This window comes from Armigeres subalbatus, chromosome 1 (assembly GCF_024139115.2).
Source record: "Armigeres subalbatus isolate Guangzhou_Male chromosome 1, GZ_Asu_2, whole genome shotgun sequence".
Lineage (NCBI taxonomy): Eukaryota > Metazoa > Arthropoda > Insecta > Diptera > Culicidae > Armigeres > Armigeres subalbatus.
The window spans coordinates 222087330-222103040 of NC_085139.1; the positions used below are offsets into that span (position 1 = coordinate 222087330).

Consider the following 15711-nt stretch of genomic DNA (forward strand, 5'->3'; position numbering starts at 1 on the left):
TAAATACCTTATAAGAGATTTCAACGGATTCAAAACATCCTAAGCGACGTAACTCAGGTGGAAGATTTGCAATGTTGGGACCCCATTTGCAACCATTTTTTTTCTAAAATAGGCTATTAGATTGATTCTGTGGTTTTGAATTTGAGAGATTCAACCCATGAGCATAATTTTGTATTATTATCATTAGGTAAATGATATTTTCTACAATAGTTATTATGTAATAAGCTCCATTGTTACGCATGTTTTCCAGTTCCATCCCATGGGTCCGGCTACACTCGAAAAACTCTTTTAACTAAATTGGAAGTTGGACGAGGCAAGCAAAACTCACCTCAAGTGCCTTACAAGAAATAAAGCTCGTTGCATGTAAGACAAACTACACCCTTCAAACTACTTGAAAACCGTTGTAAAAGAGATTACGAACCAACAATTCCCAAACGACCATTTGTCCAATAAATCATTTCCAAATGAAATGCCCCTAACAGCCGCAACATCCCGCACGATTCTACCACTGCAGCGAGTAACCAACCAACGGCCGGATCCGATTGATTTAAACACGTTCGTTTCCGCAGAAAAACGTGATTCTTTGCGCCGTGTTCGGCCACCATATTCTTCCTCGACATTTGATTGGGCCCAAGAGGGGGCTACTCACTACCGCAACAACGAGCTACCCAGGATTGGTTCGCAGGTGGCACGGGATGGAAAACCACCGCCGCCCGCCCTGCAACATTCGTAATTATTTGTAGCGGCTACCGCGATGTTTTGGCAGCTTCGATCGAAACTCTACGATGGAGGGCTTCTCATTTCATCTCACAGCCTCGGGAACATGGGAAATCAACACCGATATTGGCTTTTCAAGCATACCGCAAATGCCAACAACCGAGTTACATCGGAATGGTTGCCGGCAATTGAAATTGAAAACCGAATACACTTCAAACCACTTTAGCTTGTCTTCATTAAATTTGACTGGTACGACCCGACAAATTAGTTGTAATTGAGTCGCATCCATCAATTTACAAGGATGCGCTTTTCGTTAAATAATTGCCAATATTTTAGAATCGAACCAGAACCATCACAATTGATGATAGCTCAATATGTCACCGAATATTTTGTTTTCTAAAAACAATTTTCAATTATCTGATGTATTATTTTCAGTACTTTGAATTTCCAGCGTTACATAACTAGCTCCATATGTGCAGATCGTAATTCGATTTTATCCGATTGAAATGCCTTTCGGCAGAAATTTCAACACGAGGAATATAAAAAAACGGAACCACATTCAACGCTAATCGAATCGTTCTGACAACATCGTAAAACATTGCGGCTGCTATCGACACACACACACACACTCGCCAACTGACAATAATGCAAACGCCAGTGCATTATTAATAATAAATCAAACGCATTACGACGCCAATCCCCACGTGGCCGTTGCCGCTTGTTCCAACACCGCACCGGTCGACCCACCAGAACGAACCCGGCGAGATGTGTCTCCGCAGAGCAGCAAGTGGCACGTTCGCATAATCGGATCAGCCCACAGCCAGCCACACCACCACAGCAGCACAGCATCGGGAATCGATTTCACGGATTTTTTTTATATATCGAATTTTATGACCAATTGCCTTATGGGGCACCCTTGGCCAGGATCCGCATATTAAAGCAACGTCGTCCAGCGGAAAACGCGATGAACGGCGCCACCATCGCGCCTGCCAGCTTTACCACATTGCCATTGTTTACATACATCTGCAATCGAATTAAAATGGTTTGCTGTCGCGCTTCACCACAGCCCGCGATAATTCGAAATTATGTAGGTTTTTGTTCATTCATTAAATGCAGATCGGTTGAGTGCGGGTCCGGTCGGCCACATCCACGTGAAGCCGTTCTGGCTGTTCGACATTGGCATTACGTTGGTACTGTTTTTTGCTTGACAGAAGAAATTTACGACTCCACTCCACTGAACGATATTGAACGTAACTTATGCAGTCAAATTGGAGCAAGGAACCGGCGACGAAAGGGTTGGGAATTTACTCGTCGAAAGCTTCTTTCTTTCGTTTGTCACACGCATATCCGCCGATGGAGTCCGCTTCCATCGCGGCTTGTTTCCCCGTTGTTCGTTGACGTTTTTGTCTACTAACGAACCAGCTCAGCTGTCGTTCCGACAATCCGACAGGAAAAAAGCACAAAACGAACGGCAATTAGCGTAATGCGGATATTTTTCGCTATGTATATGGGTCTTTGGGTGGGAGCATCGGTGTAGCAAGGATAGGATTAGGTATTCTACAAATTAAAAGAAAAACAATCCTTCAACATCTTCAAAGCACGTGGATAATATTTATCATAGAATTATCTTGAAAAGCTTTTCAGAACAAATCCAAAACGGATGTCGCGTTCGGAATCCGGAACGGATGTCGCGTTCGGAATCCGGACCGGATGTCGCGTTCGGAATCCGGACCGGATGTCGCGTTCGGAATCCGGACCGGATGTCGCGTTCGGAATCCGGACCGGATGTCGCGTTCGGAATCCGGACCGGATGTCGCGTTCGGAATCCGGAACGGATGTCGCGTTCGGAATCCGGACCGGATGTCGCGTTCGGAATCCGGAACGGATGTCGCGTTCGGAATCCGGACCGGATGTCGCGTTCGGAATCCGGAACGGATGTCGCGTTCGGAATCCGGAACGGATGTCGCGTTCGGAATCCGGAACGGATGTCGCGTTCGGAATCCGGACCGGATGTCGCGTTCGGAATCCGGACCGGATGTCACGTTCGGAATCCGGACCGGATGTCGCGTTCGGAATCCGGACCGGATGTCGCGTTCGGAATCCGGACCGGATGTCGCGTTCGGAATCCGGACCGGATGTCGCGTTCGGAATCCGGAACGGATGTCGCGTTCGGAATCCGGAACGGATGTCGCGTTCGGAATCCGGACCGGATGTCGCGTTCGGAATCCGGACCGGATGTCGCGTTCGGAATCCGGACCGGATGTCGCGTTCGGAATCCGGACCGGATGTCACGTTCGGAATCCGGACTGGATGTCGCGTTCGGAATCCGGACCGGATGCCGCGTTCGGAATTCGGAACGGATGTCGCGTTCGGAATCCGGAACGGATGTCCTTCGGAATCTGGAACGGATGTCGCGTTCGGAATCCGGAACGGATGTCCTTCGGAATCCGGAACGGATGTCACCTTCGGAATCCGGAACGGATGTCGCATTCGGAATCCAGACCGGATGTCGCGTTCGGAATCCTCACCGGATGTCGCGTTCGGAATCCGGACCGGATGTCGCGTTCGAAATCCGGAACGGGTGTCCCGTTCGGAATCCGGACCAGATGTCGCGTTCGGAATCCGGACCGGATGTCGCGTTCGGAATCCGAACCGGATGTCACGTTCGGAATCCGGACCGGATGTCGCGTTCGGAATCCGGACCGGATGTCGCGTTCGGAATCCGGACCGGATGTCGCGTTCGGAATCCGGACCGGATGTCGCGTTCGGAATCCGGAACGGATGTCGCGTTCGGAATCCGGACCGGATGTCGCGTTCGGAATCCGGACCGGATGTCGCGTTCGGAATCCGGACCGGATGTCGCGTTCGGAATCCGGAACGGGTGTCGCGTTCGGAATCCGGACCGGATGTCACGTTCGGAATCCGGACCGGATGTCGCGTTCGGAATCCGGACCGGATGTCGCGTTCGGAATCCGGACCGGATGTCGCGTTCGGAATCTGGAACGGATGTCGCGTTCGGAATCCGGACCGGATGTCGCGTTCGGAATCCGGACCGGATGTCGCGTTCGGAATCCGGACCGGATGTCGCGTTCGGAATCCGGACCGGATGTCGCGTTCGGAATCTGGAACGGATGTCGCGTTCGGAATCTGGAACGGATGTCGCGTTCGGAATCTGGAACGGATGTCGCGTTCGGAATCTGGAACGGATGTCGCGTTCGGAATCCGGAACGGATGTCGCGTTCGGAATCCGGAACAGATGTCGCGTTCGGAATCTGGAACAGATGTCGCGTTCGGAATCCGGAACGGATGTCGCGTTCGGAATCCGGAACGGGTGTCGCGTTCGGAATCCGGACCGGATGTCGCGTTCGGAATCCGGACCGGATGTCGCGTTCGGAATCCGGAACGGATGTCGCGTTCGGAATCCGGAACGGATGTCGCGTTCGGAATCCGGACCGGATGTCGCGTTCGGAATCCGGACCGGATGTCGCGTTCGGAATCCGGACCGGATGTCGCGTTCGGAATCCGGACCGGATGTCACGTTCGGAATCCGGACCGGATGTCACGTTCGGAATCCGGACCGGATGTCACGCTCGGAATCCGGACCGGATGTCGCGTTCGGAATCCGGAACGGATGTCGCGTTCGGAATCCGGAACGGATGTCGCGTTCGGAATCTGGAACGGATGTCGCGTTCGGAATCCGGAACGGATGTCGCGTTCGGAAGCCGGACCGGATGTCGCGTTCGGAAGCCGGACCGGATGTCGCGTTCGGACTCCGGAACGGATGTCACGTTAGGAATCTAGACCGGATGTCGCGTTCGGAATCCGCACCGGATGTCGCGTTCGGAATCCGGAACGGATGTCACGTTCAGAATCCGGACCGGATGTCGCGTTCGAAATCCGGAACGGGTGTCGCGTTCGGAATCCGGAACGGATGTCGCGTTCGGAATCCGGACCGGATGTCGCGTTCGGAATCCGGACCGGATGTTGCGTTCGGAATCCGGACCGGATGTCGCGTTCGGAATCCGAACCGGATGTCACGTTCGGAATCCGGACCGGATGTCGCATTCGGAATCTGGAACGGATGTCGCGTTCGGAATCTGGACCGGATGTTGCGTTCGGAATCCGGAACGGATGTCGCGTTCGGAATCCGGACCGGATGTCACGTTCGGAATCCGGACCGGATGTCGCGTTCGGAATCCGGACCGGATGTCGCGTTCGGAATCCGAACCGGATGTCACGTTCGGAATCCGGACCGGATGTCGCGTTCGGAATCCGTACCGGATGTCGCGTTCGGAATCCGGACCGGATGTCGCGTTCGGAATCCGGAACGGATGTCGCGTTCGGAATCCGGAACAGATGTCGCGTTCGGAATCTGGACCGGATGTCGCGTTCGGAATCCGGAACGGATGTCGCGTTCGGAATCCGGAACGGACTTCCTTCGGAATCCGGAACGGACTTCCTTCGGAATCCGGAACGGACTTCCTTCGGAATCCGGAACGGACTTCCTTCGGAATCCGGAACGGACTTCCTTCGGAATCCGGAACGGACTTCCTTCGGAACATTCGAAGTTAATTGCCTATATGCCGGGTATTAAGCCACCCGGAGTGGAAATTAATTACTATGTCTGAAACTCGATTATGCATATGCACAACATGTGATAGATTTAGTTCGGAAAAGGTATTGGAGAGTAACCGCCCCTTCTTTGGTCTCACGACCCCAGCACGCTAGACAGGTACTTTCCCTACTAAGTTACGAAGGACCTCCGTCGTCCTCCACAGCTTAGCGGAATTCGGAACGGACTTTCTTCGGAATCCGGAACGAACTTCTTTCGGAATCCGGGACGGATTTCCTTCGGAATCCGGGACGGATTTCCTTCAGAATCCGGAACGGATTTCCTTCGGAATCCGGGACGGATTTCCTTCGGAATCCGGAACGGATTTCCTTTGGAATCCGGAACGGATTTCTTTCGGAATCCGGAACGGATTTCCTTCGGTATCCGGAACGGATTTCCTTCGGAATCCGGGACGGATTTCCTTCGGAATCCGGGACGGATTTCCTTCGGAATCCGGGACGGATTTCCTTCGGAATCCGGGACGGATTTCCTTCGGAATCCGGGACGGATTTCCTTCGGAATCCGGGACGGATTTCCTTCGGAATCCGGGACGGATTTCCTTCGGAATCCGGGACGGATTTCCTTCGGAATCCGGGACGGATTTCCTTCGGAATCCGGGACGGATTTCCTTCGGAATCCGGGACGGATTTCCTTCGGAATTCAGGGCGGATTTCTTTCGGAATCCGGGACGGATTTGCTTCGGAATCCGGGACGGATTTGCTTCGGAATCCGGGACGGATTTCCTTCGGAATCCAGGGCGGATTTCCTTCGGAATCGCGAACTGTTTTCCCTCGGAATCCGGACCGAATTTCCCTCGAAATCCGGAACGGATATCCCTCGGAATTCGGAACGGATTTCCCTCGGAATTCGGAACGGATTTCCCTCGGAATCCGGAACGGATTCGCCTCAGAGTCCGGAACGGATTTCTCTCGGAGTCGGGAACGGATTACCCTTGGAATCCGGAACGGATTTCCTCAGAGTCCGGAACGGATTTCACTCGAAATTTGGAACAAATTTCTTTCGAAATCCAGTGTCCGTTGAGATCTGTAGTGGATTTCCGACGGAGTAGGTAGCGGATTTTCTTCGGAATGCTGTGCGGATCCCAGCCGGAATCCAGTGCTGATTTCCTAGGAATCAGATACGAATATCGGATTTCCGTCGGTATCCAGATTCCCGTTAGAATCCGAGGCACACTTCCTTCAAAATCCGTAGCGAGCGGATTTCTGTCGGAATCCTCAACGGATTTATTTCGGAATGAGAAACGAATATCCTTCCGAATCCGGACCGGATTTTCCCTGTTAGACAGGCTTTCCACTGGAACCTAGAATTCGAACGGAGTTTCCTCCGGTATACGAGCAGGATACCTGAGAGGAATTCCTTTGAAATCCTTAAAAGAATTCCTCAAAACTGCTAACGCGATTTGCTTCAAAATCCTAAAATAATTTCCTTCGAAATCTTAAAATAATTTCCTCCGAAATATTAAAAATGCTGCAACAGGTTCCTCTAGTATCCTGAAGGATTTCTTTTGAAATACTAAGAGGATTCCTTCAAAATCATAAAAAAAATATTTATACTTCAAACGAGTTTTTTTAAAGAAATTTATCCTTGATCACAAACACACATCCTTATGATTCAAAATAAACTACGCCTATGTTCTTCGCAGTAGAAATTCATGAGGATTCTGATTCTACCTTGCTTTACGACTCCTACGTGCCATAATAGCAAAGTTTCGACTCTCACCCCGCTTTCGTGCAGCAAAATGGAGGAATTTCTCAGTTTGTCTTAATCGTTGTAAAAATTCCTCCTCTTCCGTGGCGTGACACAGAATCCTTCACAGTTTCGCGCTTCTCCCGATTACAAAAAAAAAATCCAGAACGAGCCACAGTCTTCGTCGTCGTCGTCGAAGGACAAAACCTCACACACATTCATTTGAACAAACACACGAACCACCCATTTCCTATAAAAGAGTGCTCAAGTACTTTCACACGCTAGTTGCAGTGGAGACAGAAAAAAAACGTTAAAACTCGCTAACCACGCAAACCTGAAACTGCATAGATGCAGGCGCTGGCTGTTGTTTCCTCTCGTTCCGCGTGTGTGTCCCTCTCTCTTTCACACCGTGCGGAAAGATTGACGGAATTGGATCCCGCTAAATACGCTACCGACTACAGAGACAACCAAGCCACGGCGCACTGCTGCTGGCGGCATTCCAAAAACCGGAAGCTTCATTTTTCCGATAATCACGACTCTACATCTGGTGATGCAATGTACAAGCACGCGCACACATGTGATAAAAACCAACTCGTGTTGATTCCCTCCACGACCTAAAAACAGGAAAACCCCCAACCCGACACTCACCTGAAGAGTTCTTCCTCTTGTTGCCGCGTCTAGACAGAGGAGATGTGGAGGAAATTCCTCCTCCGCCCCCGCCTCCGCCGCCGCCCGATGGCGAAGACTGTGACGATGATTGCGACTCAGTTCCATGCCTGGTAGGACTAGAAGTTCCACCGCCATCGCCGGTGCCGCCACCGCCACCACCACCGCCTCCTCCGGTGGTGGTCAGCACTGGGATCTTTTGGCCACCGGTGGCCACATCAGTGGCCGTTGTGTCCGGGGCTCCCCGTTCCATGGGTTGGTCCATCTTTTTCCAGCGGTAGCGATCGTACACGTTGTTCGGACGCATACGTATGGCGAAGTTTGATATTGCGGAGGCTTGCGGTCGGGCGCGTTCAAGTTTCTTCAATCACTTAAAAACACTAAATTATCGATTGAGACAATCACGACACAAAGTAAGACGTGAGGACACACGCACGATTCCGAGATTTACATGCACTTGTCACAGAACATTTTTATCACAATTGGATTGCGGTTTCAGATAGTGTAGAGACGCTCAGCTGTTTTTTACTGGTTGCGGTTTTCATTCGGGAGGAATACGGAGTAGCTATCACAACCTTTCGACGGGTTTCGATCAAGATTCGTTCATCTACGCTTTCACAGCGTATCGAAAATTACACTCATGCACAGTTTGTTCACTTTAGTATATTAGTGTTGGGCTGCTGGTCATGCCTGAAAGAATGAAAAAATAGAAAGTCATAATTATGCATTACATTTCTAAGGACATTTTAAAGCGCATGTGAATAGATATCAATTATCAATCATCTCATTGTTTTTCATTTTGCAGCTGTATTATCGCTGAAATATTGATTATTTTGCGTGATGAGCCAAAGTTACATTTTAGGACAACATTACCTCCCGTGAGAATTTTAAAAGAACCTTGAAATAATTACGCTTTTGATTGATCTTAACCGAGATGGCCATGAATAGCATAGCATAGAACCCTTGCACAAATCGTAGATGGAGTTGCAGAGATAAACATATCCACTGTCATTGTAGATTTTGCCACAATCTTCAATTAAGTGGACCCGATTTTCTCCACACACCTGGCCACGTCCTTACAAGTGTTTTTATTTTGTAATAGTCCTGTCATCTGCTTAAGAAAACGCTCGAAACAGTTTTTACAGATGCAGGAGATTATGAAAATGGCAAAATATAAGCAGATTATATGGTATTTTCAAATATATAATAGATATAATAAATATGTAGGGGAACAGACGGCTTTGGCAGGTTTTGTTCTATTATTGGCAGGGGGTTTTTGTCGACCGAATTTTATGAAATTTGGCCACAATATTCTTTGATATGCAAAGAATGTTTGGGCCAAATTTGAGCATAATCGGTCATAAAAAAAACCCCTGCCAATAATAGAACAAAACCTGCCAAAGCCGTCATTACCCTTATTTAGAATTTAATAACTATAATAAACACATTTCTAGATATAATAAATATTGGAATTACAGTCGAATCTTCTACTGCTAAATCGGTAGGGTGCATTCATTTTGTAATCGTTGTAATCAAGAACATGGTTTTGTGTGACATTATTTGCATCGTTGATCTGGGTCAGTGAAAAAACTAATGAAGAGTCAACTGTATAAAACATTATGACCAATACCTAGGACAATACCTGTAGGAAAATATAATTAAAAGTATCAGGCCCGGTATCGGTTTGATTATCTGAACATTGTCTACGTGATGAAATGAGAGTATGACAGGTCAGAATGATCGAAAGTTGTGACTTGCACTTGACACAGGGCAGAATTATGAAAAACTGAAGTAGGGGAAGGGGGGGGGGCAATATGCCCTAGCTAAGCAAACACTGCTTTATTGTCTCATTTGTAACGCTATTCATGGATATTTTTACATTATGTAACAGTTAAACAAGATAGCTAGTTCATGCCATTCAAAAGTTGTCAAAAATCTCAATCATATTGATAATATTCACATATCAAAAATGTGGTGATATTCTGTTGCCGGAAAACTCATGAGGCAAAACACCTTTTAGATGGCAGCTCCTAGGGAACAATGCACCATGCGTCGGCGAATCAGCATTCTGGTATGGACAGTGCGTGGAGACGCAAGTACATTGTAGGTTAGTGCCACTAGGGCGTTTTGCCTCGCCAAAATGTTAGATGTTTCTTCAAAATGTGGAAATTTTCGGTTTTTCCGACCTTCCTATACACTATCTTGAAACTTTTTTCGCCTAACCTACATAATTTTAGATCTAGTTTTGTTATGGCCATCTTATTGACGGTAAATATGAGGGAAACCACAAAAGGCGTTTTGCCTCGGGGGGGCGTTTTGGGGCATCTTCCCCTATCCAATCATGGTTTGAACCAAATGGAAGGCATCAGATGAACAGTCAGAACAAAGTTCATTTATTTCACTATAGAGACATGTTACAACTGCGATATAGAGGTGTGCGCCGCCAGGCCACGCCGCCACCGCCGACAGTTTTCGGAACGCCGCCGCCGCCGACAATTTTGCAACGGCGCGCCGACGTTTAAAATTTGTCACGCCGCTGAACTATGATTTTCCACGCCGATTCCAATTTGAAGAAGTCTGGAGAATTTTCCGATGGATATCTCCAATTCATCACGTTGAAACTCCACTGAAATTTTCGTGAAATCATCAATGATTTTCTTGAAAAAACTAAGAAGAACTTCGAGTGCAAATTCTGAAGGATAACCCCAGGGCTGCGTGGTAGAAAATACATCATAACCGGCCCACAGGTTTATCTTTGCGGCTCGAGAAGCTTCTTTCTTATAATTTATTAATAAATACTGAAATACTTTAAGATATCCCTGGCTAAAAAAAATCTGGTAATCTAGCCCTTTAATTTATGTGTTCCAATAATCCTTTTATTATATTTTTTTTTTCTATTTCTTTATTAAAGAGGCTAGAGTATCCTTTTATTCGTATTTGAAACAAAAGAATACTTACTTGCTTACTTACTTGATGGGCTACAGCTCTTCGATGAACCTACGCCGAATGGAGTATCCTTCTCCACTGGACTCGATCCTGGGCCAATCGCTTCCAGTCGCCCTGAACATTGAGCGCCCTCAGGTCCTCTTCAACTGCAAAAAGCCATCGTGTACGCGGCCTTCCACGAAGCCTGCGGCCTCTTCCGGGTTCTCTCCTAAATATTATCTTCGCTTGACGTTCTTCCGACATACGAACAACGTGACCAGCCCACCGTAGTCTGCCGTGTTGTATAAGCTTAATAATATCCAGCCCTTTATACACTTGGTACAATTCGTGATTCATGCGACGCCGCCAGATACCGTTCTCCTGTTTACCGCCGAGTATTGTCCGCAGCACCTTACGCTCAAACACTCCGAGAGCTTTTCGATCAGCCTCCTTTAACGTCCATGTCTCATGGCCGTATAAAGCCACCGGAAGAATCAGAGTAGTATACAGCGCGAGTTTTGTTTTCGTTTGCAGACTACGGGACTTAAGCTGGTTACGAAGTCCGTAATAAGCCCTATTTGCAGCTGCAATACGCCTTTTCACCTCGCGGGTAACATCATTATCGCACGTCACTAATGTTCCAAGATACACAAATTCTTCTACCACTTCAAATTTTTCACCATCCAGCACTATTTCGCTACCACCACCACTAATGAACCCACGTTGATTGCCAGCGACCATGTACTTCGTTTTGCTGGTATTGATCCTGAGTCCAATCCTCGCTGTCTCCCTCTTAAAAGGCGCAAAAGCCTCTTCCACGGCACGGCGATCAATTCCGATAATATCGATATCGTCCGCAAATCCCAGGAGCATATGCGATTTTGTGATAATGGTACCGCTTCTTTGCACACCAGCTCTCCTAATCGCTCCCTCGAGCGCTATATTGAACAATAGGTTCGAGAGTGCATCACCCTGCTTCAATCCATCTAAGGTAACAAATGACGTCGATATTTCATCCGCAACCCTTACACTTGATTTCGATCCGTCCAACGTTATACGAATCAGCCGTATCAGTTTCGCCGGAAAACCATGTTCAAGCATAATTTGCCATAATTCATTCCGTTTCACTGAATCGTACGCCGCCTTGAAATCAATAAACAGATGATGTGTCTGCAAGTTGTACTCCCGGAATTTATCAAGGATTTGTCTCAGGGTACACATTTGATCCGTCGTTGATCGGCCTTCACGAAAACCTGCTTGGTATTCGCCGACGAAGGACTCTTCAAGCGGTCTCAATCTGTTGAACAGAATACGGGACATAATTTTGTACGCCGAATTAAGGAGGGTTATTCCTCGGTAATTGGCGCACTCCAGTCTGTGCCCTTTCTTAAAGAGAGGGCAAATGAGGCCGTCCAACCAGCTAGCAGGCATTTCCTCGTCTTCCCATATTTTCGACATAATATGGTGCAGAACTTCATAAAGCTGCTCACTGCCATGTTTGAGAAGTTCAGCCGGGAGCTGGTCCTTCCCGCAGCCTTATTGTTTTTCAGCTCTTTGACAGCTTTTTTAACCTCATCTAGTGTAGGTGACTCCACAGCTTGTCCATCGTCGCTAATATTTATTCTGTTCACCGATGCACCGTCACTTCCTCCATTCAACAAAGTCTCGAAGTGTTGCTTCCACCTGGCAGCCACTTGAGTTTTATCTGTCAGCAAATTCCCTTGTTGGTCATTGCACATGACGGGAGATGGCGCTGTCTTTCTCCGCACGCCATTGACAGACTCGTAAAACCTCCGCATATCGTTCTGCTCCATTTTTACCTGCGCCTCACTAATAACTTGTTCTTCGTACTCTTTTTTCTTCCTGCGGTGGGTTCGTTTTTCGGCTGCTCTTGCTTCCTTGTACCGATCTCTATTCGATCGGGTACCCGACACCAACATCCGGCTTCTGCCAACGTTCTTCTCGTCTGTCACTCTCTGACACTCCACATCGAACCAACCCGTCCTGGGTCGCCTCTGTGCAGTGCCTACCACTTCTCGTGCTGTTGTGCTCACCGCTCCATGGATCGACTCCCATAGATCGTTGATGTTGTCGCTAACGTTGATTGCACTTATCCGTTCGTCGAGCTTCTGGCGGTACTCAGCCGATACTCCTTCCGCCGACAATCGCTGGATATTGTAACGCATCGTTCGCTGTGATCTTTCGTTCGATACAGTTGACAACCGTGATCGAATTTTACTGACAACGAGGTAGTGATCAGAGTCAATGTTCGGACCTCTGAATGTCCGCACATCGATAACATCCGAGAAATGGCGCCCATCCACCAGAACATGGTCTATCTGGTTGCAAGTTTCACCATTTGGGTGTCTCCAGGTGTCCTTTCGGATGTTCTTTCGTGCAAAGTAGGTGCTACTGATGGCCATCCCTCTGGCAGCAGCAAAATTTACTAGCCGTAGGCCGTTGTCATTGGTAGCGGAGTGAAGGCTCTCCCTACCGATTATGGGACGGAAAAAGTCCTCTCTACCGACCTGAGCGTTAGCATCTCCGATAACAATTTTCACGTCATGCTTTGGGCACTCTCCATAGGCTTTATCAAGACATTCATAAAACGTGTCCTTCACGTCGTCGGATTTATCGTTTGTCGGTGCGTACACGTTGATTAGGCTGTAATTGAAGAATTTGCCCCGTATCCTCAACACACAGATTCGTTCGCTAATGGGTTTCCACCGCATCACTCGCTTCATCTGCTTGCCCATCACTACGAAACCAACTCCAAGCTCTGCTTTTTCACCGCCGCTGTGATAGATGTTATACTTGAATGCAGTGATGGTCGTGGGGTCCACGGCTCGGAATTCACGTTCTCCGTATCTAGGCCATCGGACTTCTTGAATAGCAGCCACGTTCACTCCAACCTTCTGCAGTTCACGAGACAGAAGGCTCACTCGTCCAGATTCATTTAGGGTCCTGACATTCCAGGTACCGAGTTTCCAATCATAGTCCTTATTTCGTTGCCGGGCCGGTTGCCAAAAATAACGTTCTCTTTTTCTTCTATCTCCATTTTTCGTGGTATTTGAGAGGCTTCAGTAAGCTACCTTACCGGGGTCGCGTTACCTACATCGCGATGATTGGGCTGCCACCTTAGATATAGATGACGCGATACAGCATTTCGTTAATCAGTCGCTGGGTATCAGGCAGACGCTGTTTGAGCCGCACCTCCTGGTGAACAGACGCTCGAGGCGTACCTTCTCACTCTAGCTGATGTCAGAAGGACAACAGTGCCCAGGCTGCACTACCAGCTAAGTACACAACCCTTAGCTGGCGGTCTTTTGTCATCGGACGACCCGTGGAAGCGTGAGATAGGGACTTGTGGGGACCAGAGCTCTGTTGGGCGCTCCTTCCTTGATGTCAACCCACCATTTTTCAGCCCAAATCAAAAGAAACGAAACAAAAGAATAAGATTTTAAAATACATATTTGGAAATGGCTGGATTGTTTAACCCGAGTGACCCAATGAAACGAAAGGTTAATATGCAACACACTGCGTCTTCACGTTGTACGTTTGACATGTTGGCAAAACGAATTAAACTATTCTATGACGGAAAACTTGTTAAGGGATGCACATCGGCTATTGTCGACATTGTGTGTCCTAAGTAAAAAGTCTCCTTCAATAGCATTAATTTTACTTGGAACACGGTGAGTAAAACTTCTTGCAGAAGATTTGAAAACTACGTTACGTGGAAAGGCCGTATACTACAAATTCTTCTCTATCGCTACCCAAGCAACACAACTTGTTTTATATAAGTTTATATTGCACATATAGTACATAGTATCATGTATTTCTTTATGAGCACATTATCATTTTTCTTACGCTTATATGCCCAAAAAAGCTTAAAAATTGCGTATAGTACATATTTATATGTTATATATTAGTTATAATTTATGTTACCAATACTAATATGTTGTTATTGAGTTATACAAATGTTTGAAATATGCGTTTATTCACAAGTGTATTTTTAGCTGTGCGATAATTATGGCATTTGAAAAATGAAATCTTATTTTATTTATATATTTATAATTTGAAAACTTAATGGCCATCCATTATGCACATAAAGAGGATTAACAACAAGTTTATTTAAATTAAATACTGAGTTCGTACTTAGTAGAAAAATGTCGTTTTTCCTTGCCGTTCAAGATTTATTGTGCCATTTAACATTATACTTGCTGTAAATTCTTGCGCCATTTAAAAAAGTAAAGAAAGCATTCAATAAATTTTATTTATTGGCATATATTCCGTGGAAAATGCGAAAACATGGCAATGGAGTCTTTTTGGAAGACATCACAGTGCCAATCAAAATGATTGTTACATGTCGTAAAAATTAGCTTCGCAATAAATAGAAAATTCGCAATAATTACGAGTTCCATATCTCGATGATTCCCTTCTATATAGACTTATAGTATAGGGTCAACTGAAATCCAAAAGCACATAATCAATAATATAGTTCCTTTCGAAAACCTAATTTTTTTACATGTTTGTATTTACATTACTTCTTTTCTGGAAGTCCAAAACTAAATGTATTTGTATTTTTGGTCATAATTTCGGGTCGGGTCATTTTTCAATAGCAAATAATAGGATTTTAACATGTTAGGTTAACGAAATACGTAATGTGACCAGCAAGCGTCCTGCAAAACGCGGGACGCCTATCTGGTAAACGTCACTGGCTTGAAAATGAGTACACCAAAAGTGCATTCCGCATAGATTCTGTCACAAAAAATATGTAAAAATATTTGTAAGGCTGCATTAATTGTTAGTACTTTAAAAAAAATAGAGTTGAAAAATGAAGCGTCCCGCGAAACGTCTGGTCACATTAGTAATACGGGAAGCAAGAAAAAATATCAAATTATCATCATAATACAAATATGTACAAATACCATTCCCACTTTGACTTTAAAAGAAAATTATTTTGAGCTTTTTAGTGGAATGTCTTCAATTGTTATAAGACGAGTTTATACCATTAAATGGGAAGGTACAAACTCGTCTTATGACAAGTGAAAAATGATCATACTGCATTTGTAGAGCCAGGGGCG

At 46.6% G+C, this 15711-nt stretch overlaps 1 protein-coding gene across 2 annotated transcripts in view; it reads right to left on the reverse strand.

Moving 5' to 3' along the window:
- LOC134205803 (double-stranded RNA-specific editase Adar) overlaps positions 1 to 15711 on the reverse strand; it is a 209953-nt gene that overhangs the window by 180189 nt on the left and 14053 nt on the right. For both annotated transcript variants that reach the window (XM_062681399.1, XM_062681398.1), the window contains exon 2: positions 7685 to 8392. In XM_062681399.1, the coding sequence (XP_062537383.1) occupies positions 7685 to 8009 (325 nt within the window). In that variant the 5' untranslated portion in view covers positions 8010 to 8392. The remainder of the gene's footprint in view (positions 1 to 7684; positions 8393 to 15711) is intronic.